Below are 26,798 nucleotides of genomic sequence, written 5' to 3' on the forward strand. Positions count from 1 at the left end.
CTTCCAAGCCTGCACCGTGCAAGTGTCCAGAGAAACCAAGACCACCAGCGGACATGTGCAGGGAAAGAAGGCACCTTCTGGCTGGGGAGCTCTTGATTTGTGAGGAGTTGTGCAAACTTCTGATTTCAGTGTGGTTCGATTCAAAACCTTTTTCTTTTTAATATATTATTACTTCAAACAAGTATGTAGTCCCCAAAAATTCTTGATGGCATCCCCCTTTCGCTCAGATGTTGCCATTAGGAAGAACACCCTCAGTGCGTGCATCATGCAAACACCATCTATCTTTTTACTCAGTAAGGCTAAGAATCTAGAGCTTAACTGTTAATGGAAGATGATTAAACGGCTTGTGGGCTCGCTTCTGCTTAGGTGAAATAAAAACTCAGGTCTGGGCTTCCACTGTGCAAGCAGGACAGGACAACTGGAAAAGCTTTATTGTTCAATCAGTTTCTCATCAGCTCTTCTAAGCTCGCTACAGACTCCTCTAAGCTGCGCTCCTTAGCAACAACCATCGGACACTCACGACGGGCTGCTGACTCTTTCTGTCTCTTTAGATTGTGCCGCGCTGGGGTCCGATGGCGTCTGCAGTCCTGAGGTGGCAGGTGCAGGTGGGGCAGTGGGGGACTGGAGGGCTTTGTCTGCAGAGTGGCGCTGGGGACTCTGGCAGAGCTGAGAGTGGTGGTGGGGAGGAGGGGGCCACAGGGCTGAAGTTCTTGCTGCCCGCTGCTCCCGCTGGCTCTGGAAGTGCGGGAGCAGCTGCCGGTGGAGGTGGATGGGTGGCACCGAGGCTGGGAGGTGCTTCAGCCCATCGCTTGGTGGACGCTGGCATGTCCCCTGCAGGCTGGCCACCTGGTCTTCTGCAGGGCTGCCCCTCATCCATCTCCAGGGCTTTCCGCTTGAGGCCAGCCCTCCTCCGGCACTTTTCCAGCAGGTGGGGATGCCCTCTCTTAAAGAGGGGGTTATAGTAGTAGAGGACCTAGAAGAAGCAAAGGAGAAGAGTCAGTTGCCGCCATCCCAAGCCCGGAAAAGCCCAAGCTACGAGAACCCAGACTCTGAATTGCACAAGACAATCATGGGTATTGGAAGGGACTCTCGGGGACGGCTGAAACCTCAAGCTGAGGCCGAAAGGTTACGTGAAACGTTCTGTTCAGTCACCGCCACCCCTGGCAGCAAGAGCAGCGTAGGCTTTTCAAAAGCATAAGAAGTGCTTTCAAAAGCCAAATACCATGACTGTTCAGCAACTCCAGGGTGGGCACGAGCAGGGAGGTAACACTGGGGTCCTTAAGTGTATCTTCTTGGCATTCGGCAGGAAGGTTTCACATTTGGTGCAGCAAGACACGTAGCAAAGACATTCAGAGCAATGAGGTTACACGGAGCCTGTCTTTCCGTGTAACGGGTTCAAACTAAGCAGGTATAACCAAACTGCATTTTATCCACGTTTCTACTAGCCAGAAAGACTAACTCAAACCTTCCTGAAAACGCCCCGAGGAGGAAACTAAAACCGGACCGCTTGCTGCCCTCCCCGCCCCCTCTATTGCGAGGCCTTATGCGATGCGAAGGTCCGTCCCTCCCCCAAGACCCCTGTGAGCGTTAGAGGATGTGCGGAGCGATGGCTCTACCTTGCTGTGAGCAGAAGCTGCTGCTTCTTCTGCCAGGAACTCAGGCAGGGAGGCAGATCTTTCGCCATCCCCTTGCATTTTGACGAATCCGTGGTAGTTCATCTGGCGAAGGAAGCTCTTCATGCTCTGCCTGGTGTAAACCTGCAGAGGTCCTCCCCCGCCCAGCACCTCCTCTTTGAAGAGCTTCTCGTTGATGGCCACGTATTCTCCTCCCTTGCTCCACCAAATGGACCGAAACTGGTCACTTTCCACCATCGTCCAAAGCTTCTGTGGAAAGCGGAGCGACAGGAGCCCACTGCCTTGGCCCACGCTCTTGCTGGAAGCAGGAGGGACTTGTTTGGTGTCATGTCCGTCACCCCCCGCTTGGACGTGCCGCTCCTCCCCTACCACATGCATGGCAGCGTCCCGGGGGGCACTTTCCCCCTGTCCTGGAGGGCCAGCACAAGTCACGTCTGCCCACTGCCCCAGCTCCTCTGGAGCAGGCAGGGATGGTGTTACTTGAGCAGACACGTCCCGCTCCATTGCTTTTGTGCCAAGCTTGCCTCGGTGGCCACCACCGTGGAGAGCCAGGCCTCGGTCCTGCCAGTCAGCAAGCAAAGGCCAACTGGCACTGGCTGGCTGTGGGTCCCAGCAGATATTCCGGCACGGCATTGTGGTGCCCGTGCTGCATAGTGGTGACATCACAATGCGACGTCACGGTGACGTTTGAAAACGGTGGCCTGGCAGAAAGGAGCAGCCGGAGGAGCAGTTGCTGAAGAGCAACTTCTGTTGCTGCTTTTCACTGGCAGAGCCGCCGCTGGCGGGACTGCAGGGCCCCGAAGGCAACAAAGCTGTTGAAGGGCTGTGGGCAATGAGGGGACCGTGCCATGTCCAGCTGCATCCAGGGGGGTCTGCAGCGAGGAGCGGGGACGGCGGCGGCGTTGGGCACCCCAGTGCTCTGTTCAGGCACTTTTTCAGCTGGCCGCCTCTGACATGTGCAGAAACGTCCTCATGCTGCTTGTTGTCATTTCACTGGGATGGTGTCTGTTAAGGAAACACGATGCAAGGTGTTTAATCTGCGCAGTGGTGTAAACACAAAGAACAGCTGCAAGTATGGAGGAGGAGGCGTCCACTAGATAAAGGAGAAGGCAGTCCAAAGCACGGAGCAAGTGTCCGACAAAGAGGAGGAGGGACATTCATCCCATCCTCGGCTTTTTCAAGTGGTATTAAAATACTGAAGAAAACCACAGGAAGAAAACCTTTTCCTAGAAAGAACAGAATCATTTACGTTGGAAAAGGCCCTTAAGATCAAGTGCAACCATTAAGCTAACACTGCCAAGCCCACCCTGCAGGGACAGTCGTGTCTCTGACCACCACAGCTACAGGTCTTTTCAATCCCTCCAGGGATGGTGACTCAACCACTTCCCTGAGCAGCCTCTTCCAATGCCTGACAACCCTTTCAGTGGAAAAAAAATGTCCTAATGCCCTCTTCCAAGCCTGCACCGTGCAAGTGTCCAGTGAAACCAAGACCACCAGCGGACATGTGCAGGGAAAGAAGGCACCTTCTGGCTGGGGAGCTCTTGATTTGTGAGGAGTTGTGCAAACTTCTGATTTCAGTGTGGTTTGATTCAAAACCTTTTTCTTTTTAATATATTATTACTTCAAACAAGTATGTAGTCCCCAAAAATTCTTGATGGCATCCCCCTTTCGCTCAGATGTTGCCATTAGGAAGAACACCCTCAGTGTGTGCATCATGCAAACACCATCTATCTTTTTACTCAGTAAGGCTAAGAATCTAGAGCTTAACTGTTAATGGAAGATGATTAAACGGCTTGTGGGCTCGCTTCTGCTTAGGTGAAATAAAAACTCAGGTCTGGGCTTCCACTGTGCAAGCAGGACAGGACAACTGGAAAAGCTTTATTGTTCAATCAGTTTCTCATCAGCTCTTCCAAGCTCGCTACAGACTCCTCTAAGCTGCGCTCCTTAGCAACAACCATCGGACACTCACGACGGGCTGCTGACTCTTTCTGTCTCTTTAGATTGTGCCGCGCTGGGGTCCGATGGCGTCTGCAGTCCTGAGGTGGCAGGTGCAGGTGGGGCAGTGGGGGACTGGAGGGCTTTGTCTGCAGAGTGGCGCTGGGGACTCTGGCAGAGCTGAGAGTGGTGGTGGGGAGGAGGGGGCCACAGGGCTGAAGTTCTTGCTGCCCGCTGCTCCCGCTGGCTCTGGAAGTGCGGGAGCAGCTGCCGGTGGAGGTGGATGGGTGGCACCGAGGCTGGGAGGTGCTTCAGCCCATCGCTTGGTGGACGCTGGCATGTCCCCTGCAGGCTGGCCACCTGGTCTTCTGCAGGGCTGCCCCTCATCCATCTCCAGGGCTTTCCGCTTGAGGCCAGCCCTCCTCCGGCACTTTTCCAGCAGGTGGGGATGCCCTCTCTTAAAGAGGGGGTTATAGTAGTAGAGGACCTAGAAGAAGCAAAGGAGAAGAGTCAGTTGCCGCCATCCCAAGCCCGGAAAAGCCCAAGCTACGAGAACCCAGACTCTGAATTGCACAAGACAATCATGGGTATTGGAAGGGACTCTCGGGGACGGCTGAAACCTCAAGCTGAGGCCGAAAGGTTACGTGAAACGTTCTGTTCAGTCACCGCCACCCCTGGCAGCAAGAGCAGTGTAGGCTTTTCAAAAGCATAAGAAGTGCTTTCAAAAGCCAAATACCATGACTGTTCAGCAACTCCAGGGTGGGCACGAGCAGGGAGGTAACACTGGGGTCCTTAAGTGTATCTTCTTGGCATTCGGCAGGAAGGTTTCACATTTGGTGCAGCAAGACACGTAGCAAAGACATTCAGAGCAATGAGGTTACACGGAGCCTGTCTTTCCGTGTAACGGGTTCAAACTAAGCAGGTATAACCAAACTGCATTTTATCCACGTTTCTACTAGCCAGAAAGACTAACTCAAACCTTCCTGAAAACGCCCCGAGGAGGAAACTAAAACCGGACCGCTTGCTGCCCTCCCCGCCCCCTCTATTGCGAGGCCTTATGCGATGCGAAGGTCCGTCCCTCCCCCAAGACCCCTGTGAGCGTTAGAGGATGTGCGGAGCGATGGCTCTACCTTGCTGTGAGCAGAAGCTGCTGCTTCTTCTGCCAGGAACTCAGGCAGGGAGGCAGATCTTTCGCCATCCCCTTGCATTTTGACGAATCCGTGGTAGTTCATCTGGCGAAGGAAGCTCTTCATGCTCTGCCTGGTGTAAACCTGCAGAGGTCCTCCCCCGCCCAGCACCTCCTCTTTGAAGAGCTTCTCGTTGATGGCCACGTATTCTCCTCCCTTGCTCCACCAAATGGACCGAAACTGGTCACTTTCCACCATCGTCCAAAGCTTCTGTGGAAAGCGGAGCGACAGGAGCCCACTGCCTTGGCCCACGCTCTTGCTGGAAGCAGGAGGGACTTGTTTGGTGTCATGTCCGTCACCCCCCGCTTGGACGTGCCGCTCCTCCCCTACCACATGCATGGCAGCGTCCCGGGGGGCACTTTCCCCCTGTCCTGGAGGGCCAGCACAAGTCACGTCTGCCCACTGCCCCAGCTCCTCTGGAGCAGGCAGGGATGGTGTTACTTGAGCAGACACGTCCCGCTCCATTGCTTTTGTGCCAAGCTTGCCTCGGTGGCCACCACCGTGGAGAGCCAGGCCTCGGTCCTGCCAGTCAGCAAGCAAAGGCCAACTGGCACTGGCTGGCTGTGGGTCCCAGCAGATATTCCGGCACGGCATTGTGGTGCCCGTGCTGCATAGTGGTGACATCACAATGCGACGTCACGGTGACGTTTGAAAACGGTGGCCTGGCAGAAAGGAGCAGCCGGAGGAGCAGTTGCTGAAGAGCAACTTCTGTTGCTGCTTTTCACTGGCAGAGCCGCCGCTGGCGGGACTGCAGGGCCCCGAAGGCAACAAAGCTGTTGAAGGGCTGTGGGCAATGAGGGGACCGTGCCATGTCCAGCTGCATCCAGGGGGGTCTGCAGCGAGGAGCGGGGACGGCGGCGGCGTTGGGCACCCCAGTGCTCTGTTCAGGCACTTTTTCAGCTGGCCGCCTCTGACATGTGCAGAAACGTCCTCATGCTGCTTGTTGTCATTTCACTGGGATGGTGTCTGTTAAGGAAACACGATGCAAGGTGTTTAATCTGCGCAGTGGTGTAAACACAAAGAACAGCTGCAAGTATGGAGGAGGAGGCGTCCACTAGATAAAGGAGAAGGCAGTCCAAAGCACGGAGCAAGTGTCCGACAAAGAGGAGGAGGGACATTCATCCCATCCTCGGCTTTTTCAAGTGGTATTAAAATACTGAAGAAAACCACAGGAAGAAAACCTTTTCCTAGAAAGAACAGAATCATTTACGTTGGAAAAGGCCCTTAAGATCAAGTGCAACCATTAAGCTAACACTGCCAAGCCCACCCTGCAGGGACAGTCGTGTCTCTGACCACCACAGCTACAGGTCTTTTCAATCCCTCCAGGGATGGTGACTCAACCACTTCCCTGAGCAGCCTCTTCCAATGCCTGACAACCCTTTCAGTGGAAAAAAAATGTCCTAATGCCCTCTTCCAAGCCTGCACCGTGCAAGTGTCCAGTGAAACCAAGACCACCAGCGGACATGTGCAGGGAAAGAAGGCACCTTCTGGCTGGGGAGCTCTTGATTTGTGAGGAGTTGTGCAAACTTCTGATTTCAGTGTGGTTTGATTCAAAACCTTTTTCTTTTTAATATATTATTACTTCAAACAAGTATGTAGTCCCCAAAAATTCTTGATGGCATCCCCCTTTCGCTCAGATGTTGCCATTAGGAAGAACACCCTCAGTGTGTGCATCATGCAAACACCATCTATCTTTTTACTCAGTAAGGCTAAGAATCTAGAGCTTAACTGTTAATGGAAGATGATTAAACGGCTTGTGGGCTCGCTTCTGCTTAGGTGAAATAAAAACTCAGGTCTGGGCTTCCACTGTGCAAGCAGGACAGGACAACTGGAAAAGCTTTATTGTTCAATCAGTTTCTCATCAGCTCTTCCAAGCTCGCTACAGACTCCTCTAAGCTGCGCTCCTTAGCAACAACCATCGGACACTCACGACGGGCTGCTGACTCTTTCTGTCTCTTTAGATTGTGCCGCGCTGGGGTCCGATGGCGTCTGCAGTCCTGAGGTGGCAGGTGCAGGTGGGGCAGTGGGGGACTGGAGGGCTTTGTCTGCAGAGTGGCGCTGGGGACTCTGGCAGAGCTGAGAGTGGTGGTGGGGAGGAGGGGGCCACAGGGCTGAAGTTCTTGCTGCCCGCTGCTCCCGCTGGCTCTGGAAGTGCGGGAGCAGCTGCCGGTGGAGGTGGATGGGTGGCACCGAGGCTGGGAGGTGCTTCAGCCCATCGCTTGGTGGACGCTGGCATGTCCCCTGCAGGCTGGCCACCTGGTCTTCTGCAGGGCTGCCCCTCATCCATCTCCAGGGCTTTCCGCTTGAGGCCAGCCCTCCTCCGGCACTTTTCCAGCAGGTGGGGATGCCCTCTCTTAAAGAGGGGGTTATAGTAGTAGAGGACCTAGAAGAAGCAAAGGAGAAGAGTCAGTTGCCGCCATCCCAAGCCCGGAAAAGCCCAAGCTACGAGAACCCAGACTCTGAATTGCACAAGACAAACATGGGTATTGGAAGGGACTCTCGGGGACGGCTGAAACCTCAAGCTGAGGCCGAAAGGTTACGTGAAACGTTCTGTTCAGTCACCGCCACCCCTGGCAGCAAGAGCAGCGTAGGCTTTTCAAAAGCATAAGAAGTGCTTTCAAAAGCCAAATACCATGACTGTTCAGCAACTCCAGGGTGGGCACGAGCAGGGAGGTAACACTGGGGTCCTTAAGTGTATCCTCTTGGCATTCGGCAGGAAGGTTTCACATTTGGTGCAGCAAGACACGTAGCAAAGACATTCAGAGCAATGAGGTTACACGGAGCCTGTCTTTCCGTGTAACGGGTTCAAACTAAGCAGGTATAACCAAACTGCATTTTATCCACGTTTCTACTAGCCAGAAAGACTAACTCAAACCTTCCTGAAAACGCCCCGAGGAGGAAACTAAAACCGGACCGCTCGCTGCCCTCCCCGCCCCCTCTATTGCGAGGCCTTATGCGATGCGAAGGTCCGTCCCTCCCCCAAGACCCCTGTGAGCGTTAGAGGATGTGCGGAGCGATGGCTCTACCTTGCTGTGAGCAGAAGCTGCTGCTTCTTCTGCCAGGAACTCAGGCAGGGAGGCAGATCTTTCGCCATCCCCTTGCATTTTGACGAATCCGTGGTAGTTCATCTGGCGAAGGAAGCTCTTCATGCTCTGCCTGGTGTAAACCTGCAGAGGTCCTCCCCCGCCCAGCACCTCCTCTTTGAAGAGCTTCTCGTTGATGGCCACGTATTCTCCTCCCTTGCTCCACCAAATGGACCGAAACTGGTCACTTTCCACCATTGTCCAAAGCTTCTGTGGAAAGCGGAGCGACAGGAGCCCACTGCCTTGGCCCACGCTCTTGCTGGAAGCAGGAGGGACTTGTTTGGTGTCATGTCCGTCACCCCCCGCTTGGACGTGCCGCTCCTCCCCTACCACTTGCATGGCAGCGTCCCGGGGGGCACCTTCCCCCTGTCCTGGAGGGCCAGCACAAGTCACGTCTGCCCACTGCCCCAGCTCCTCTGGAGCAGGCAGGGATGGTGTTACTTGAGCAGACACCTCCCGCTCCATTGCTTTTGTGCCAAGCTTGCCTCGGTGGCCACCACCGTGGAGAGCCAGGCCTCGGTCCTGCCAGTCAGCAAGCAAAGGCCAACTGGCACTGGCTGGCTGTGGGTCCCAGCAGATATTCTGGCACGGCATTGTGGTGCCCGTGCTGCATAGTGGTGACATCACAATGCGACGTCACGGTGACGTTTGAAAACGGTGGCCTGGCAGAAAGGAGCAGCCGGAGGAGCAGTTGCTGAAGAGCAACTTCTGTTGCTGCTTTTCACTGGCAGAGCCGCCGCTGGCGGGACTGCAGGGCCCCGAAGGCAACAAAGCTGTTGAAGGGCTGTGGGCAATGAGGGGACCGTGCCGTGTCCAGCTGCATCCAGGGGGGTCTGCAGCGAGGAGCGGGGACGGCGGCGGCGTTGGGCACCCCAGTGCTCTGTTCAGGCACTTTTTCAGCTGGCCGCCTCTGACATGTGCAGAAACGTCCTCATGCTGCTTGTTGTCATTTCACTGGGATGGTGTCTGTTAAGGAAACACGATGCAAGGTGTTTAATCTGCGCAGTGGTGTAAACACAAAGAACAGCTGCAAGTATGGAGGAGGAGGCGTCCACTAGATAAAGGAGAAGGCAGTCCAAAGCACGGAGCAAGTGTCCGACAAAGAGGAGGAGGGACATTCATCCCATCCTCGGCTTTTTCAAGTGGTATTAAAATACTGAAGAAAACCACAGGAAGAAAACCTTTTCCTAGAAAGAATAGAATCATTTACGTTGGAAAAGGCCCTTAAGATCAAGTGCAACCATTAAGCTAACACTGCCAAGCCCACCCTGCAGGGACAGTTGTGTCTCTGACCGCCACAGCTACAGGTCTTTTCAATCCCTCCAGGGATGGTGACTCAACCACTTCCCTGAGCAGCCTCTTCCAATGCCTGACAACCCTTTCAGTGGAAAAAAAATGTCCTAATGCCCTCTTCCAAGCCTGCACCGTGCAAGTGTCCAGTGAAACCAAGACCACCAGCGGACATGTGCAGGGAAAGAAGGCACCTTCTGGCTGGGGAGCTCTTGATTTGTGAGGAGTTGTGCAAACTTCTGATTTCAGTGTGGTTCGATTCAAAACCTTTTTCTTTTTAATATATTATTACTTCAAACAAGTATGTAGTCCCCAAAAATTCTTGATGGCATCCCCCTTTCGCTCAGATGTTGCCATTAGGAAGAACACCCTCAGTGTGTGCATCATGCAAACACCATCTATCTTTTTACTCAGTAAGGCTAAGAATCTAGAGCTTAACTGTTAATGGAAGATGATTAAACGGCTTGTGGGCTCGCTTCTGCTTAGGTGAAATAAAAACTCAGGTCTGGGCTTCCACTGTGCAAACAGGACAGGACAACTGGAAAAGCTTTATTGTTCAATCAGTTTCTCATCAGCTCTTCCAAGCTCGCTACAGACTCCTCTAAGCTGCGCTCCTTAGCAACAACCATCGGACACTCACGACGGGCTGCTGACTCTTTCTGTCTCTTTAGATTGTGCCGCGCTGGGGTCCGATGGCGTCTGCAGTCCTGAGGTGGCAGGTGCAGGTGGGGCAGTGGGGGACTGGAGGGCTTTGTCTGCAGAGTGGCGCTGGGGACTCTGGCAGAGCTGAGAGTGGTGGTGGGGAGGAGGGGGCCACAGGGCTGAAGTTCTTGCTGCCCGCTGCTCCCGCTGGCTCTGGAAGTGCGGGAGCAGCTGCCGGTAGAGGTGAACGGGTGGCACCGAGGCTGGGAGGTGCTTCAGCCCATCGCTTGGTGGACGCTGGCATGTCCCCTGCAGGCTGGCCACCTGGTCTTCTGCAGGGCTGCCCCTCATCCATCTCCAGGGCTTTCCGCTTGAGGCCAGCCCTCCTCCGGCACTTTTCCAGCAGGTGGGGATGCCCTCTCTTAAAGAGGGGGTTATAGTAGTAGAGGACCTAGAAGAAGCAAAGGAGAAGAGTCAGTTGCCGCCATCCCAAGCCCGGAAAAGCCCAAGCTACGAGAACCCAGACTCTGAATTGCACAAGACAAACATGGGTATTGGAAGGGACTCTCGGGGACGGCTGAAACCTCAAGCTGAGGCCGAAAGGTTACGTGAAACGTTCTGTTCAGTCACCGCCACCCCTGGCAGCAAGAGCAGCGTAGGCTTTTCAAAAGCATAAGAAGTGCTTTCAAAAGCCAAATACCATGACTGTTCAGCAACTCCAGGGTGGGCACGAGCAGGGAGGTAACACTGGGGTCCTTAAGTGTATCCTCTTGGCATTCGGCAGGAAGGTTTCACATTTGGTGCAGCAAGACACGTAGCAAAGATATTCAGAGCAATGAGGTTACACGGAGCCTGTCTTTCCGTGTAACGGGTTCAAACTAAGCAGGTATAACCAAACTGCATTTTATCCACGTTTCTACTAGCCAGAAAGACTAACTCAAACCTTCCTGAAAACGCCCCGAGGAGGAAACTAAAACCGGACCGCTCGCTGCCCTCCCCGCCCCCTCTATTGCGAGGCCTTATGCGATGCGAAGGTCCGTCCCTCCCCCAAGACCCCTGTGAGCGTTAGAGGATGTGCGGAGCGATGGCTCTACCTTGCTGTGAGCAGAAGCTGCTGCTTCTTCTGCCAGGAACTCAGGCAGGGAGGCAGATCTTTCGCCATCCCCTTGCATTTTGACGAATCCGTGGTAGTTCATCTGGCGAAGGAAGCTCTTCATGCTCTGCCTGGTGTAAACCTGCAGAGGTCCTCCCCCGCCCAGCACCTCCTCTTTGAAGAGCTTCTCGTTGATGGCCACGTATTCTCCTCCCTTGCTCCACCAAATGGACCGAAACTGGTCACTTTCCACCATTGTCCAAAGCTTCTGTGGAAAGCGGAGCGACAGGAGCCCACTGCCTTGGCCCACGCTCTTGCTGGAAGCAGGAGGGACTTGTTTGGTGTCATGTCCGTCACCCCCCGCTTGGACGTGCCGCTCCTCCCCTACCACTTGCATGGCAGCGTCCCGGGGGGCACCTTCCCCCTGTCCTGGAGGGCCAGCACAAGTCACGTCTGCCCACTGCCCCAGCTCCTCTGGAGCAGGCAGGGATGGTGTTACTTGAGCAGACACCTCCCGCTCCATTGCTTTTGTGCCAAGCTTGCCTCGGTGGCCACCACCGTGGAGAGCCAGGCCTCGGTCCTGCCAGTCAGCAAGCAAAGGCCAACTGGCACTGGCTGGCTGTGGGTCCCAGCAGATATTCCGGCACGGCATTGTGGTGCCCGTGCTGCATAGCGGTGACATCACAATGCGACGTCACGGTGACGTTTGAAAACGGTGGCCTGGCAGAAAGGAGCAGCCGGAGGAGCAGTTGCTGAAGAGCAACTTCTGTTGCTGCTTTTCACTGGCAGAGCCGCCGCTGGCGGGACTGCAGGGCCCCGAAGGCAACAAAGCTGTTGAAGGGCTGTGGGCAATGAGGGGACCGTGCCGTGTCCAGCTGCATCCAGGGGGGTCTGCAGCGAGGAGCGGGGACGGCGGCGGCGTTGGGCACCCCAGTGCTCTGTTCAGGCACTTTTTCAGCTGGCCGCCTCTGACATGTGCAGAAACGTCCTCATGCTGCTTGTTGTCATTTCACTGGGATGGTGTCTGTTAAGGAAACACGATGCAAGGTGTTTAATCTGCGCAGTGGTGTAAACACAAAGAACAGCTGCAAGTATGGAGGAGGAGGCGTCCACTAGATAAAGGAGAAGGCAGTCCAAAGCACGGAGCAAGTGTCCGACAAAGAGGAGGAGGGACATTCATCCCATCCTCGGCTTTTTCAAGTGGTATTAAAATACTGAAGAAAACCACAGGAAGAAAACCTTTTCCTAGAAAGAATAGAATCATTTACGTTGGAAAAGGCCCTTAAGATCAAGTGCAACCATTAAGCTAACACTGCCAAGCCCACCCTGCAGGGACAGTTGTGTCTCTGACCGCCACAGCTACAGGTCTTTTCAATCCCTCCAGGGATGGTGACTCAACCACTTCCCTGAGCAGCCTCTTCCAATGCCTGACAACCCTTTCAGTGGAAAAAAAATGTCCTAATGCCCTCTTCCAAGCCTGCACCGTGCAAGTGTCCAGTGAAACCAAGACCACCAGCGGACATGTGCAGGGAAAGAAGGCACCTTCTGGCTGGGGAGCTCTTGATTTGTGAGGAGTTGTGCAAACTTCTGATTTCAGTGTGGTTCGATTCAAAACCTTTTTCTTTTTAATATATTATTACTTCAAACAAGTATGTAGTCCCCAAAAATTCTTGATGGCATCCCCCTTTCGCTCAGATGTTGCCATTAGGAAGAACACCCTCAGTGTGTGCATCATGCAAACACCATCTATCTTTTTACTCAGTAAGGCTAAGAATCTAGAGCTTAACTGTTAATGGAAGATGATTAAACGGCTTGTGGGCTCGCTTCTGCTTAGGTGAAATAAAAACTCAGGTCTGGGCTTCCACTGTGCAAACAGGACAGGACAACTGGAAAAGCTTTATTGTTCAATCAGTTTCTCATCAGCTCTTCCAAGCTCGCTACAGACTCCTCTAAGCTGCGCTCCTTAGCAACAACCATCGGACACTCACGACGGGCTGCTGACTCTTTCTGTCTCTTTAGATTGTGCCGCGCTGGGGTCCGATGGCGTCTGCAGTCCTGAGGTGGCAGGTGCAGGTGGGGCAGTGGGGGACTGGAGGGCTTTGTCTGCAGAGTGGCGCTGGGGACTCTGGCAGAGCTGAGAGTGGTGGTGGGGAGGAGGGGGCCACAGGGCTGAAGTTCTTGCTGCCCGCTGCTCCCGCTGGCTCTGGAAGTGCGGGAGCAGCTGCCGGTAGAGGTGAACGGGTGGCACCGAGGCTGGGAGGTGCTTCAGCCCATCGCTTGGTGGACGCTGGCATGTCCCCTGCAGGCTGGCCACCTGGTCTTCTGCAGGGCTGCCCCTCATCCATCTCCAGGGCTTTCCGCTTGAGGCCAGCCCTCCTCCGGCACTTTTCCAGCAGGTGGGGATGCCCTCTCTTAAAGAGGGGGTTATAGTAGTAGAGGACCTAGAAGAAGCAAAGGAGAAGAGTCAGTTGCCGCCATCCCAAGCCCGGAAAAGCCCAAGCTACGAGAACCCAGACTCTGAATTGCACAAGACAAACATGGGTATTGGAAGGGACTCTCGGGGACGGCTGAAACCTCAAGCTGAGGCCGAAAGGTTACGTGAAACGTTCTGTTCAGTCACCGCCACCCCTGGCAGCAAGAGCAGCGTAGGCTTTTCAAAAGCATAAGAAGTGCTTTCAAAAGCCAAATACCATGACTGTTCAGCAACTCCAGGGTGGGCACGAGCAGGGAGGTAACACTGGGGTCCTTAAGTGTATCCTCTTGGCATTCGGCAGGAAGGTTTCACATTTGGTGCAGCAAGACACGTAGCAAAGATATTCAGAGCAATGAGGTTACACGGAGCCTGTCTTTCCGTGTAACGGGTTCAAACTAAGCAGGTATAACCAAACTGCATTTTATCCACGTTTCTACTAGCCAGAAAGACTAACTCAAACCTTCCTGAAAACGCCCCGAGGAGGAAACTAAAACCGGACCGCTCGCTGCCCTCCCCGCCCCCTCTATTGCGAGGCCTTATGCGATGCGAAGGTCCATCCCTCCCCCAAGACCCCTGTGAGCGTTAGAGGATGTGCGGAGCGATGGCTCTACCTTGCTGTGAGCAGAAGCTGCTGCTTCTTCTGCCAGGAACTCAGGCAGGGAGGCAGATCTTTCGCCATCCCCTTGCATTTTGACGAATCCGTGGTAGTTCATCTGGCGAAGGAAGCTCTTCATGCTCTGCCTGGTGTAAACCTGCAGAGGTCCTCCCCCGCCCAGCACCTCCTCTTTGAAGAGCTTCTCGTTGATGGCCACGTATTCTCCTCCCTTGCTCCACCAAATGGACCGAAACTGGTCACTTTCCACCATTGTCCAAAGCTTCTGTGGAAAGCGGAGCGACAGGAGCCCACTGCCTTGGCCCACGCTCTTGCTGGAAGCAGGAGGGACTTGTTTGGTGTCATGTCCGTCACCCCCCGCTTGGACGTGCCGCTCCTCCCCTACCACTTGCATGGCAGCGTCCCGGGGGGCACCTTCCCCCTGTCCTGGAGGGCCAGCACAAGTCACGTCTGCCCACTGCCCCAGCTCCTCTGGAGCAGGCAGGGATGGTGTTACTTGAGCAGACACCTCCCGCTCCATTGCTTTTGTGCCAAGCTTGCCTCGGTGGCCACCACCGTGGAGAGCCAGGCCTCGGTCCTGCCAGTCAGCAAGCAAAGGCCAACTGGCACTGGCTGGCTGTGGGTCCCAGCAGATATTCCGGCACGGCATTGTGGTGCCCGTGCTGCATAGCGGTGACATCACAATGCGACGTCACGGTGACGTTTGAAAACGGTGGCCTGGCAGAAAGGAGCAGCCGGAGGAGCAGTTGCTGAAGAGCAACTTCTGTTGCTGCTTTTCACTGGCAGAGCCGCCGCTGGCGGGACTGCAGGGCCCCGAAGGCAACAAAGCTGTTGAAGGGCTGTGGGCAATGAGGGGACCGTGCCGTGTCCAGCTGCATCCAGGGGGGTCTGCAGCGAGGAGCGGGGACGGCGGCGGCGTTGGGCACCCCAGTGCTCTGTTCAGGCACTTTTTCAGCTGGCCGCCTCTGACATGTGCAGAAACGTCCTCATGCTGCTTGTTGTCATTTCACTGGGATGGTGTCTGTTAAGGAAACACGATGCAAGGTGTTTAATCTGCGCAGTGGTGTAAACACAAAGAACAGCTGCAAGTATGGAGGAGGAGGCGTCCACTAGATAAAGGAGAAGGCAGTCCAAAGCACGGAGCAAGTGTCCGACAAAGAGGAGGAGGGACATTCATCCCATCCTCGGCTTTTTCAAGTGGTATTAAAATACTGAAGAAAACCACAGGAAGAAAACCTTTTCCTAGAAAGAACAGAATCATTTAGGTTGGAAAAGGCCCTTAAGATCAAGTGCAACCATTAAGCTAACACTGCCAAGCCCACCCTGCAGGGACAGTCGTGTCTCTGACCGCCACAGCTACAGGTCTTTTCAATCCCTCCAGGGATGGTGACTCAACCACTTCCCTGAGCAGCCTCTTCCAATGCCTGACAACCCTTTCAGTGAAAAAAAATGTCCTAATGCCCTCTTCCAAGCCTGCACCGTGCAAGTGTCCAGAGAAACCAAGACCACCAGCGGACATGTGCAGGGAAAGAAGGCACCTTCTGGCTGGGGAGCTCTTGATTTGTGAGGAGTTGTGCAAACTTCTGATTTCAGTGTGGTTCGATTCAAAACCTTTTTCTTTTTAATATATTATTACTTCAAACAAGTATGTAGTCCCCAAAAATTCTTGATGGCATCCCCCTTTCGCTCAGATGTTGCCATTAGGAAGAACACCCTCAGTGCGTGCATCATGCAAACACCATCTATCTTTTTACTCAGTAAGGCTAAGAATCTAGAGCTTAACTGTTAATGGAAGATGATTAAACGGCTTGTGGGCTCGCTTCTGCTTAGGTGAAATAAAAACTCAGGTCTGGGCTTCCACTGTGCAAACAGGACAGGACAACTGGAAAAGCTTTATTGTTCAATCAGTTTCTCATCAGCTCTTCCAAGCTCGCTACAGACTCCTCTAAGCTGCGCTCCTTAGCAACAACCATCGGACACTCACGACGGGCTGCTGACTCTTTCTGTCTCTTTAGATTGTGCCGCGCTGGGGTCCGATGGCGTCTGCAGTCCTGAGGTGGCAGGTGCAGGTGGGGCAGTGGGGGACTGGAGGGCTTTGTCTGCAGAGTGGCGCTGGGGACTCTGGCAGAGCTGAGAGTGGTGGTGGGGAGGAGGGGGCCACAGGGCTGAAGTTCTTGCTGCCCGCTGCTCCCGCTGGCTCTGGAAGTGCGGGAGCAGCTGCCGGTGGAGGTGAACGGGTGGCACCGAGGCTGGGAGGTGCTTCAGCCCATCGCTTGGTGGATGCTGGCATGTCCCCTGCAGGCTGGCCACCTGGTCTTCTGCAGGGCTGCCCCTCATCCATCTCCAGGGCTTTCCGCTTGAGGCCAGCCCTCCTCCGGCACTTTTCCAGCAGGTGGGGATGCCCTCTCTTAAAGAGGGGGTTATAGTAGTAGAGGACCTAGAAGAAGCAAAGGAGAAGAGTCAGTTGCCGCCATCCCAAGCCCGGAAAAGCCCAAGCTACGAGAACCCAGACTCTGAATTGCACAAGACAAACATGGGTATTGGAAGGGACTCTCGGGGACGGCTGAAACCTCAAGCTGAGGCCGAAAGGTTACGTGAAACGTTCTGTTCAGTCACCGCCACCCCTGGCAGCAAGAGCAGCGTAGGCTTTTCAAAAGCATAAGAAGTGCTTTCAAAAGCCAAATACCATGACTGTTCAGCAACTCCAGGGTGGGCACGAGCAGGGAGGTAACACTGGGGTCCTTAAGTGTATCCTCTTGGCATTCGGCAGGAAGGTTTCACATTTGGTGCAGCAAGACACGTAGCAAAGACATTCAGAGCAATGAGGTTACACGGAGCCTGTCTTTCCGTGTAACGGGTTCAAACTAAGCAGGTATAACCAAACTGCATTTTATCCACGTTTCTACTAGCCAGAAAGACTAACTCAAACCTTCCTGAAAACGCCCCGAGGAGGAAACTAAAACCGGACCGCTCGCTGCCCTCCCCGCCCCCTCTATTGCGAGGCCTTATGCGATGCGAAGGTCCGTCCCTCCCCCAAGACCCCTGTGAGCGTTAGAGGATGTGCGGAGCGATGGCTCTACCTTGCTGTGAGCAGAAGCTGCTGCTTCTTCTGCCAGGAACTCAGGCAGGGAGGCAGATCTTTCGCCATCCCCTTGCATTTTGACGAATCCGTGGTAGTTCATCTGGCGAAGGAAGCTCTTCATGCTCTGCCTGGTGTAAACCTGCAGAGGTCCTCCCCCGCCCAGCACCTCCTCTTTGAAGAGCTTCTCGTTGATGGCCACGTATTCTCCTCCCTTGCTCCACCAAATGGACCGAAACTGGTCACTTTCCACCATTGTCCAAAGCTTCTGTGGAAAGCGGAGCGACAGGAGCCCACTGCCTTGGCCCACGCTCTTGCTGGAAGCAGGAGGGACTTGTTTGGTGTCATGTCCGTCACCCCCCGCTTGGACGTGCCGCTCCTCCCCTACCACTTGCATGGCAGCGTCCCGGGGGGCACCTTCCCCCTGTCCTGGAGGGCCAGCACAAGTCACGTCTGCCCACTGCCCCAGCTCCTCTGGAGCAGGCAGGGATGGTGTTACTTGAGCAGACACGTCCCGCTCCATTGCTTTTGTGCCAAGCTTGCCTCGGTGGCCACCACCGTGGAGAGCCAGGCCTCGGTCCTGCCAGTCAGCAAGCAAAGGCCAACTGGCACTGGCTGGCTGTGGGTCCCAGCAGATATTCTGGCACGGCATTGTGGTGCCCGTGCTGCATAGTGGTGACATCACAATGCGACGTCACGGTGACGTTTGAAAACGGTGGCCTGGCAGAAAGGAGCAGCCGGAGGAGCAGTTGCTGAAGAGCAACTTCTGTTGCTGCTTTTCACTGGCAGAGCCGCCGCTGGCGGGACTGCAGGGCCCCGAAGGCAACAAAGCTGTTGAAGGGCTGTGGGCAATGAGGGGACCGTGCCGTGTCCAGCTGCATCCAGGGGGGTCTGCAGCGAGGAGCGGGGACGGCGGCGGCGTTGGGCACCCCAGTGCTCTGTTCAGGCACTTTTTCAGCTGGCCGCCTCTGACATGTGCAGAAACGTCCTCATGCTGCTTGTTGTCATTTCACTGGGATGGTGTCTGTTAAGGAAACACGATGCAAGGTGTTTAATCTGCGCAGTGGTGTAAACACAAAGAACAGCTGCAAGTATGGAGGAGGAGGCGTCCACTAGATAAAGGAGAAGGCAGTCCAAAGCACGGAGCAAGTGTCCGACAAAGAGGAGGAGGGACATTCATCCCATCCTCGGCTTTTTCAAGTGGTATTAAAATACTGAAGAAAACCACAGGAAGAAAACCTTTTCCTAGAAAGAATAGAATCATTTACGTTGGAAAAGGCCCTTAAGATCAAGTGCAACCATTAAGCTAACACTGCCAAGCCCACCCTGCAGGGACAGTTGTGTCTCTGACCGCCACAGCTACAGGTCTTTTCAATCCCTCCAGGGATGGTGACTCAACCACTTCCCTGAGCAGCCTCTTCCAATGCCTGACAACCCTTTCAGTGGAAAAAAAATGTCCTAATGCCCTCTTCCAAGCCTGCACCGTGCAAGTGTCCAGTGAAACCAAGACCACCAGCGGACATGTGCAGGGAAAGAAGGCACCTTCTGGCTGGGGAGCTCTTGATTTGTGAGGAGTTGTGCAAACTTCTGATTTCAGTGTGGTTCGATTCAAAACCTTTTTCTTTTTAATATATTATTACTTCAAACAAGTATGTAGTCCCCAAAAATTCTTGATGGCATCCCCCTTTCGCTCAGATGTTGCCATTAGGAAGAACACCCTCAGTGTGTGCATCATGCAAACACCATCTATCTTTTTACTCAGTAAGGCTAAGAATCTAGAGCTTAACTGTTAATGGAAGATGATTAAACGGCTTGTGGGCTCGCTTCTGCTTAGGTGAAATAAAAACTCAGGTCTGGGCTTCCACTGTGCAAACAGGACAGGACAACTGGAAAAGCTTTATTGTTCAATCAGTTTCTCATCAGCTCTTCCAAGCTCGCTACAGACTCCTCTAAGCTGCGCTCCTTAGCAACAACCATCGGACACTCACGACGGGCTGCTGACTCTTTCTGTCTCTTTAGATTGTGCCGCGCTGGGGTCCGATGGCGTCTGCAGTCCTGAGGTGGCAGGTGCAGGTGGGGCAGTGGGGGACTGGAGGGCTTTGTCTGCAGAGTGGCGCTGGGGACTCTGGCAGAGCTGAGAGTGGTGGTGGGGAGGAGGGGGCCACAGGGCTGAAGTTCTTGCTGCCCGCTGCTCCCGCTGGCTCTGGAAGTGCGGGAGCAGCTGCCGGTAGAGGTGAACGGGTGGCACCGAGGCTGGGAGGTGCTTCAGCCCATCGCTTGGTGGACGCTGGCATGTCCCCTGCAGGCTGGCCACCTGGTCTTCTGCAGGGCTGCCCCTCATCCATCTCCAGGGCTTTCCGCTTGAGGCCAGCCCTCCTCCGGCACTTTTCCAGCAGGTGGGGATGCCCTCTCTTAAAGAGGGGGTTATAGTAGTAGAGGACCTAGAAGAAGCAAAGGAGAAGAGTCAGTTGCCGCCATCCCAAGCCCGGAAAAGCCCAAGCTACGAGAACCCAGACTCTGAATTGCACAAGACAAACATGGGTATTGGAAGGGACTCTCGGGGACGGCTGAAACCTCAAGCTGAGGCCGAAAGGTTACGTGAAACGTTCTGTTCAGTCACCGCCACCCCTGGCAGCAAGAGCAGCGTAGGCTTTTCAAAAGCATAAGAAGTGCTTTCAAAAGCCAAATACCATGACTGTTCAGCAACTCCAGGGTGGGCACGAGCAGGGAGGTAACACTGGGGTCCTTAAGTGTATCCTCTTGGCATTCGGCAGGAAGGTTTCACATTTGGTGCAGCAAGACACGTAGCAAAGATATTCAGAGCAATGAGGTTACACGGAGCCTGTCTTTCCGTGTAACGGGTTCAAACTAAGCAGGTATAACCAAACTGCATTTTATCCACGTTTCTACTAGCCAGAAAGACTAACTCAAACCTTCCTGAAAACGCCCCGAGGAGGAAACTAAAACCGGACCGCTCGCTGCCCTCCCCGCCCCCTCTATTGCGAGGCCTTATGCGATGCGAAGGTCCGTCCCTCCCCCAAGACCCCTGTGAGCGTTAGAGGATGTGCGGAGCGATGGCTCTACCTTGCTGTGAGCAGAAGCTGCTGCTTCTTCTGCCAGGAACTCAGGCAGGGAGGCAGATCTTTCGCCATCCCCTTGCATTTTGACGAATCCGTGGTAGTTCATCTGGCGAAGGAAGCTCTTCATGCTCTGCCTGGTGTAAACCTGCAGAGGTCCTCCCCCGCCCAGCACCTCCTCTTTGAAGAGCTTCTCGTTGATGGCCACGTATTCTCCTCCCTTGCTCCACCAAATGGACCGAAACTGGTCACTTTCCACCATTGTCCAAAGCTTCTGTGGAAAGCGGAGCGACAGGAGCCCACTGCCTTGGCCCACGCTCTTGCTGGAAGCAGGAGGGACTTGTTTGGTGTCATGTCCGTCACCCCCCGCTTGGACGTGCCGCTCCTCCCCTACCACTTGCATGGCAGCGTCCCGGGGGGCACCTTCCCCCTGTCCTGGAGGGCCAGCACAAGTCACGTCTGCCCACTGCCCCAGCTCCTCTGGAGCAGGCAGGGATGGTGTTACTTGAGCAGACACGTCCCGCTCCATTGCTTTTGTGCCAAGCTTGCCTCGGTGGCCACCACCGTGGAGAGCCAGGCCTCGGTCCTGCCAGTCAGCAAGCAAAGGCCAACTGGCACTGGCTGGCTGTGGGTCCCAGCAGATATTCCGGCACGGCATTGTGGTGCCCGTGCTGCATAGTGGTGACATCACAATGCGACGTCACGGTGACGTTTGAAAACGGTGGCCTGGCAGAAAGGAGCAGCCGGAGGAGCAGTTGCTGAAGAGCAACTTCTGTTGCTGCTTTTCACTGGCAGAGCCGCCGCTGGCGGGACTGCAGGGCCCCGAAGGCAACAAAGCTGTTGAAGGGCTGTGGGCAATGAGGGGACCGTGCCGTGTCCAGCTGCATCCAGGGGGGTCTGCAGCGAGGAGCGGGGACGGCGGCGGCGTTGGGCACCCCAGTGCTCTGTTCAGGCACTTTTTCAGCTGGCCGCCTCTGACATGTGCAGAAACGTCCTCATGCTGCTTGTTGTCATTTCACTGGGATGGTGTCTGTTAAGGAAACACGATGCAAGGTGTTTAATCTGCGCAGTGGTGTAAACACAAAGAACAGCTGCAAGTATGGAGGAGGAGGCGTCCACTAGATAAAGGAGAAGGCAGTCCAAAGCACGGAGCAAGTGTCCGACAAAGAGGAGGAGGGACATTCATCCCATCCTCGGCTTTTTCAAGTGGTATTAAAATACTGAAGAAAACCACAGGAAGAAAACCTTTTCCTAGAAAGAACAGAATCATTTACGTTGGAAAAGGCCCTTAAGATCAAGTGCAACCATTAAGCTAACACTGCCAAGCCCACCCTGCAGGGACAGTCGTGTCTCTGACCGCCACAGCTACAGGTCTTTTCAATCCCTCCAGGGATGGTGACTCAACCACTTCCCTGAGCAGCCTCTTCCAATGCCTGACAACCCTTTCAGTGGAAAAAAAATGTCCTAATGCCCTCTTCCAAGCCTGCACCGTGCAAGTGTCCAGTGAAACCAAGACCACCAGCGGACATGTGCAGGGAAAGAAGGCACCTTCTGGCTGGGGAACTCTTGATTTGTGAGGAGTTGTGCAAACTTCTGATTTCAGTGTGGTTTGATTCAAAACCTTTTTCTTTTTAATATATTATTACTTCAAACAAGTATGTAGTCCCCAAAAATTCTTGATGGCATCCCCCTTTCGCTCAGATGTTGCCATTAGGAAGAACACCCTCAGTGCGTGCATCATGCAAACACCATCTATCTTTTTACTCAGTAAGGCTAAGAATCTAGAGCTTAACTGTTAATGGAAGATGATTAAACGGCTTGTGGGCTCGCTTCTGCTTAGGTGAAATAAAAACTCAGGTCTGGGCTTCCACTGTGCAAGCAGGACAGGACAACTGGAAAAGCTTTATTGTTCAATCAGTTTCTCATCAGCTCTTCCAAGCTCGCTACAGACTCCTCTAAGCTGCGCTCCTTAGCAACAACCATCGGACACTCACGACGGGCTGCTGACTCTTTCTGTCTCTTTAGATTGTGCCGCGCTGGGGTCCGATGGCGTCTGCAGTCCTGAGGTGGCAGGTGCAGGTGGGGCAGTGGGGGACTGGAGGGCTTTGTCTGCAGAGTGGCGCTGGGGACTCTGGCAGAGCTGAGAGTGGTGGTGGGGAGGAGGGGGCCACAGGGCTGAAGTTCTTGCTGCCCGCTGCTCCCGCTGGCTCTGGAAGTGCGGGAGCAGCTGCCGGTGGAGGTGAACGGGTGGCACCGAGGCTGGGAGGTGCTTCAGCCCATCGCTTGGTGGACGCTGGCATGTCCCCTGCAGGCTGGCCACCTGGTCTTCTGCAGGGCTGCCCCTCATCCATCTCCAGGGCTTTCCGCTTGAGGCCAGCCCTCCTCCGGCACTTTTCCAGCAGGTGGGGATGCCCTCTCTTAAAGAGGGGGTTATAGTAGTAGAGGACCTAGAAGAAGCAAAGGAGAAGAGTCAGTTGCCGCCATCCCAAGCCCGGAAAAGCCCAAGCTACGAGAACCCAGACTCTGAATTGCACAAGACAAACATGGGTATTGGAAGGGACTCTCGGGGACGGCTGAAACCTCAAGCTGAGGCCGAAAGGTTACGTGAAACGTTCTGTTCAGTCACCGCCACCCCTGGCAGCAAGAGCAGCGTAGGCTTTTCAAAAGCATAAGAAGTGCTTTCAAAAGCCAAATACCATGACTGTTCAGCAACTCCAGGGTGGGCACGAGCAGGGAGGTAACACTGGGGTCCTTAAGTGTATCCTCTTGGCATTCGGCAGGAAGGTTTCACATTTGGTGCAGCAAGACACGTAGCAAAGACATTCAGAGCAATGAGGTTACACGGAGCCTGTCTTTCCGTGTAACGGGTTCAAACTAAGCAGGTATAACCAAACTGCATTTTATCCACGTTTCTACTAGCCAGAAAGACTAACTCAAACCTTCCTGAAAACGCCCCGAGGAGGAAACTAAAACCGGACCGCTCGCTGCCCTCCCCGCCCCCTCTATTGCGAGGCCTTATGCGATGCGAAGGTCCGTCCCTCCCCCAAGACCCCTGTGAGCGTTAGAGGATGTGCGGAGCGATGGCTCTACCTTGCTGTGAGCAGAAGCTGCTGCTTCTTCTGCCAGGAACTCAGGCAGGGAGGCAGATCTTTCGCCATCCCCTTGCATTTTGACGAATCCGTGGTAGTTCATCTGGCGAAGGAAGCTCTTCATGCTCTGCCTGGTGTAAACCTGCAGAGGTCCTCCCCCGCCCAGCACCTCCTCTTTGAAGAGCTTCTCGTTGATGGCCACGTATTCTCCTCCCTTGCTCCACCAAATGGACCGAAACTGGTCACTTTCCACCATTGTCCAAAGCTTCTGTGGAAAGCGGAGCGACAGGAGCCCACTGCCTTGGCCCACGCTCTTGCTGGAAGCAGGAGGGACTTGTTTGGTGTCATGTCCGTCACCCCCCGCTTGGACGTGCCGCTCCTCCCCTACCACTTGCATGGCAGCGTCCCGGGGGGCACCTTCCCCCTGTCCTGGAGGGCCAGCACAAGTCACGTCTGCCCACTGCCCCAGCTCCTCTGGAGCAGGCAGGGATGGTGTTACTTGAGCAGACACCTCCCGCTCCATTGCTTTTGTGCCAAGCTTGCCTCGGTGGCCACCACCGTGGAGAGCCAGGCCTCGGTCCTGCCAGTCAGCAAGCAAAGGCCAACTGGCACTGGCTGGCTGTGGGTCCCAGCAGATATTCTGGCACGGCATTGTGGTGCCCGTGCTGCATAGTGGTGACATCACAATGCGACGTCACGGTGACGTTTGAAAACGGTGGCCTGGCAGAAAGGAGCAGCCGGAGGAGCAGTTGCTGAAGAGCAACTTCTGTTGCTGCTTTTCACTGGCAGAGCCGCCGCTGGCGGGACTGCAGGGCCCCGAAGGCAACAAAGCTGTTGAAGGGCTGTGGGCAATGAGGGGACCGTGCCGTGTCCAGCTGCATCCAGGGGGGTCTGCAGCGAGGAGCGGGGACGGCGGCGGCGTTGGGCACCCCAGTGCTCTGTTCAGGCACTTTTTCAGCTGGCCGCCTCTGACATGTGCAGAAACGTCCTCATGCTGCTTGTTGTCATTTCACTGGGATGGTGTCTGTTAAGGAAACACGATGCAAGGTGTTTAATCTGCGCAGTGGTGTAAACACAAAGAACAGCTGCAAGTATGGAGGAGGAGGCGTCCACTAGATAAAGGAGAAGGCAGTCCAAAGCACGGAGCAAGTGTCCGACAAAGAGGAGGAGGGACATTCATCCCATCCTCGGCTTTTTCAAGTGGTATTAAAATACTGAAGAAAACCACAGGAAGAAAACCTTTTCCTAGAAAGAATAGAATCATTTACGTTGGAAAAGGCCCTTAAGATCAAGTGCAACCATTAAGCTAACACTGCCAAGCCCACCCTGCAGGGACAGTTGTGTCTCTGACCGCCACAGCTACAGGTCTTTTCAATCCCTCCAGGGATGGTGACTCAACCACTTCCCTGAGCAGCCTCTTCCAATGCCTGACAACCCTTTCAGTGGAAAAAAAATGTCCTAATGCCCTCTTCCAAGCCTGCACCGTGCAAGTGTCCAGTGAAACCAAGACCACCAGCGGACATGTGCAGGGAAAGAAGGCACCTTCTGGCTGGGGAGCTCTTGATTTGTGAGGAGTTGTGCAAACTTCTGATTTCAGTGTGGTTCGATTCAAAACCTTTTTCTTTTTAATATATTATTACTTCAAACAAGTATGTAGTCCCCAAAAATTCTTGATGGCATCCCCCTTTCGCTCAGATGTTGCCATTAGGAAGAACACCCTCAGTGCGTGCATCATGCAAACACCATCTATCTTTTTACTCAGTAAGGCTAAGAATCTAGAGCTTAACTGTTAATGGAAGATGATTAAACGGCTTGTGGGCTCGCTTCTGCTTAGGTGAAATAAAAACTCAGGTCTGGGCTTCCACTGTGCAAACAGGACAGGACAACTGGAAAAGCTTTATTGTTCAATCAGTTTCTCATCAGCTCTTCCAAGCTCGCTACAGACTCCTCTAAGCTGCGCTCCTTAGCAACAACCATCGGACACTCACGACGGGCTGCTGACTCTTTCTGTCTCTTTAGATTGTGCCGCGCTGGGGTCCGATGGCGTCTGCAGTCCTGAGGTGGCAGGTGCAGGTGGGGCAGTGGGGGACTGGAGGGCTTTGTCTGCAGAGTGGCGCTGGGGACTCTGGCAGAGCTGAGAGTGGTGGTGGGGAGGAGGGGGCCACAGGGCTGAAGTTCTTGCTGCCCGCTGCTCCCGCTGGCTCTGGAAGTGCGGGAGCAGCTGCCGGTAGAGGTGAACGGGTGGCACCGAGGCTGGGAGGTGCTTCAGCCCATCGCTTGGTGGACGCTGGCATGTCCCCTGCAGGCTGGCCACCTGGTCTTCTGCAGGGCTGCCCCTCATCCATCTCCAGGGCTTTCCGCTTGAGGCCAGCCCTCCTCCGGCACTTTTCCAGCAGGTGGGGATGCCCTCTCTTAAAGAGGGGGTTATAGTAGTAGAGGACCTAGAAGAAGCAAAGGAGAAGAGTCAGTTGCCGCCATCCCAAGCCCGGAAAAGCCCAAGCTACGAGAACCCAGACTCTGAATTGCACAAGACAAACATGGGTATTGGAAGGGACTCTCGGGGACGGCTGAAACCTCAAGCTGAGGCCGAAAGGTTACGTGAAACGTTCTGTTCAGTCACCGCCACCCCTGGCAGCAAGAGCAGCGTAGGCTTTTCAAAAGCATAAGAAGTGCTTTCAAAAGCCAAATACCATGACTGTTCAGCAACTCCAGGGTGGGCACGAGCAGGGAGGTAACACTGGGGTCCTTAAGTGTATCCTCTTGGCATTCGGCAGGAAGGTTTCACATTTGGTGCAGCAAGACACGTAGCAAAGATATTCAGAGCAATGAGGTTACACGGAGCCTGTCTTTCCGTGTAACGGGTTCAAACTAAGCAGGTATAACCAAACTGCATTTTATCCACGTTTCTACTAGCCAGAAAGACTAACTCAAACCTTCCTGAAAACGCCCCGAGGAGGAAACTAAAACCGGACCGCTCGCTGCCCTCCCCGCCCCCTCTATTGCGAGGCCTTATGCGATGCGAAGGTCCGTCCCTCCCCCAAGACCCCTGTGAGCGTTAGAGGATGTGCGGAGCGATGGCTCTACCTTGCTGTGAGCAGAAGCTGCTGCTTCTTCTGCCAGGAACTCAGGCAGGGAGGCAGATCTTTCGCCATCCCCTTGCATTTTGACGAATCCGTGGTAGTTCATCTGGCGAAGGAAGCTCTTCATGCTCTGCCTGGTGTAAACCTGCAGAGGTCCTCCCCCGCCCAGCACCTCCTCTTTGAAGAGCTTCTCGTTGATGGCCACGTATTCTCCTCCCTTGCTCCACCAAATGGACCGAAACTGGTCACTTTCCACCATTGTCCAAAGCTTCTGTGGAAAGCGGAGCGACAGGAGCCCACTGCCTTGGCCCACGCTCTTGCTGGAAGCAGGAGGGACTTGTTTGGTGTCATGTCCGTCACCCCCCGCTTGGACGTGCCGCTCCTCCCCTACCACTTGCATGGCAGCGTCCCGGGGGGCACCTTCCCCCTGTCCTGGAGGGCCAGCACAAGTCACGTCTGCCCACTGCCCCAGCTCCTCTGGAGCAGGCAGGGATGGTGTTACTTGAGCAGACACGTCCCGCTC

General features: G+C 54.6%; 8 protein-coding genes across 8 annotated transcripts; all 8 read right to left on the reverse strand.

The window, feature by feature from the left end:
• Positions 1-2,202: 2,202 nt before the first annotated feature.
• LOC308063685 (heat shock transcription factor, Y-linked-like) lies at positions 2,203-5,157 on the reverse strand (the record flags this gene model as incomplete). Its single annotated transcript, XM_080386985.1, has 4 exons — positions 4,700-5,157; positions 3,930-4,056; positions 3,604-3,670; positions 2,203-2,335 (listed from the first exon to the last, which is right to left on the reverse strand). The coding sequence occupies exons 1-4, from the start codon at positions 5,093-5,095 to the stop codon at positions 2,203-2,205; spliced, it is 723 nt and encodes a 240-aa protein (XP_080243111.1). The 5' UTR covers positions 5,096-5,157.
• A 1,491-nt stretch (positions 5,158-6,648) lies between these two features.
• On the reverse strand, positions 6,649-8,396 carry LOC308063362 (heat shock transcription factor, X-linked member 3-like). The gene is made up of 2 exons (XM_080386218.1): positions 7,783-8,396; positions 6,649-7,139 (listed from the first exon to the last, which is right to left on the reverse strand). Exons 1-2 carry the CDS (start codon positions 8,302-8,304, stop codon positions 6,714-6,716), a joined length of 948 nt encoding a protein of 315 aa, XP_080242344.1. The 5' UTR covers positions 8,305-8,396; the 3' UTR covers positions 6,649-6,713.
• On the reverse strand, positions 8,369-11,516 carry LOC308063686 (heat shock transcription factor, X-linked member 3-like; the record flags this gene model as incomplete). The annotated part of the gene is made up of 4 exons (XM_080386986.1): positions 8,369-8,501; positions 9,770-9,836; positions 10,030-10,222; positions 10,866-11,516. The coding sequence occupies 4 exons, from the start codon at positions 11,514-11,516 to the stop codon at positions 8,369-8,371; spliced, it is 1,044 nt and encodes a 347-aa protein (XP_080243112.1).
• Positions 11,517-12,848: 1,332 nt separating this feature from the next.
• On the reverse strand, positions 12,849-14,599 carry LOC308063688 (heat shock transcription factor, X-linked member 3-like; the record flags this gene model as incomplete). The annotated part of the gene is made up of 3 exons (XM_080386989.1): positions 12,849-12,919; positions 13,113-13,305; positions 13,949-14,599. 3 exons carry the CDS (start codon positions 14,597-14,599, stop codon positions 12,849-12,851), a joined length of 915 nt encoding a protein of 304 aa, XP_080243115.1.
• Positions 14,600-15,930: 1,331 nt separating this feature from the next.
• LOC308063689 (heat shock transcription factor, Y-linked-like) lies at positions 15,931-17,507 on the reverse strand (the record flags this gene model as incomplete). The annotated part of the gene is made up of 3 exons (XM_080386990.1): positions 17,031-17,507; positions 16,261-16,387; positions 15,931-16,001 (listed from the first exon to the last, which is right to left on the reverse strand). The coding sequence occupies exons 1-3, from the start codon at positions 17,424-17,426 to the stop codon at positions 15,931-15,933; spliced, it is 594 nt and encodes a 197-aa protein (XP_080243116.1). The 5' UTR covers positions 17,427-17,507.
• A 109-nt stretch (positions 17,508-17,616) lies between these two features.
• LOC308063690 (heat shock transcription factor, X-linked-like) lies at positions 17,617-20,590 on the reverse strand (the record flags this gene model as incomplete). The annotated part of the gene is made up of 4 exons (XM_080386991.1): positions 20,114-20,590; positions 19,278-19,470; positions 19,018-19,084; positions 17,617-17,749 (listed from the first exon to the last, which is right to left on the reverse strand). The coding sequence occupies exons 1-4, from the start codon at positions 20,507-20,509 to the stop codon at positions 17,617-17,619; spliced, it is 789 nt and encodes a 262-aa protein (XP_080243117.1). The 5' UTR covers positions 20,510-20,590.
• Positions 20,591-22,062: 1,472 nt separating this feature from the next.
• LOC308061963 (heat shock transcription factor, X-linked member 3-like) lies at positions 22,063-23,810 on the reverse strand. Its single transcript, XM_080382708.1, has 2 exons — positions 23,197-23,810; positions 22,063-22,553 (listed from the first exon to the last, which is right to left on the reverse strand). The coding sequence occupies exons 1-2, from the start codon at positions 23,716-23,718 to the stop codon at positions 22,128-22,130; spliced, it is 948 nt and encodes a 315-aa protein (XP_080238834.1). The 5' UTR covers positions 23,719-23,810; the 3' UTR covers positions 22,063-22,127.
• On the reverse strand, positions 23,783-26,756 carry LOC308063691 (heat shock transcription factor, X-linked-like; the record flags this gene model as incomplete). Its single annotated transcript, XM_080386992.1, has 4 exons — positions 26,280-26,756; positions 25,444-25,636; positions 25,184-25,250; positions 23,783-23,915 (listed from the first exon to the last, which is right to left on the reverse strand). Exons 1-4 carry the CDS (start codon positions 26,673-26,675, stop codon positions 23,783-23,785), a joined length of 789 nt encoding a protein of 262 aa, XP_080243118.1. The 5' UTR covers positions 26,676-26,756.
• Between the last annotated feature and the right edge of the window lie 42 nt (positions 26,757-26,798).

This window comes from Falco punctatus (assembly GCF_963210335.1).
Source record: "Falco punctatus genome assembly, chromosome: 4".
NCBI classification, from domain to species: Eukaryota; Metazoa; Chordata; class Aves; order Falconiformes; family Falconidae; genus Falco; species Falco punctatus.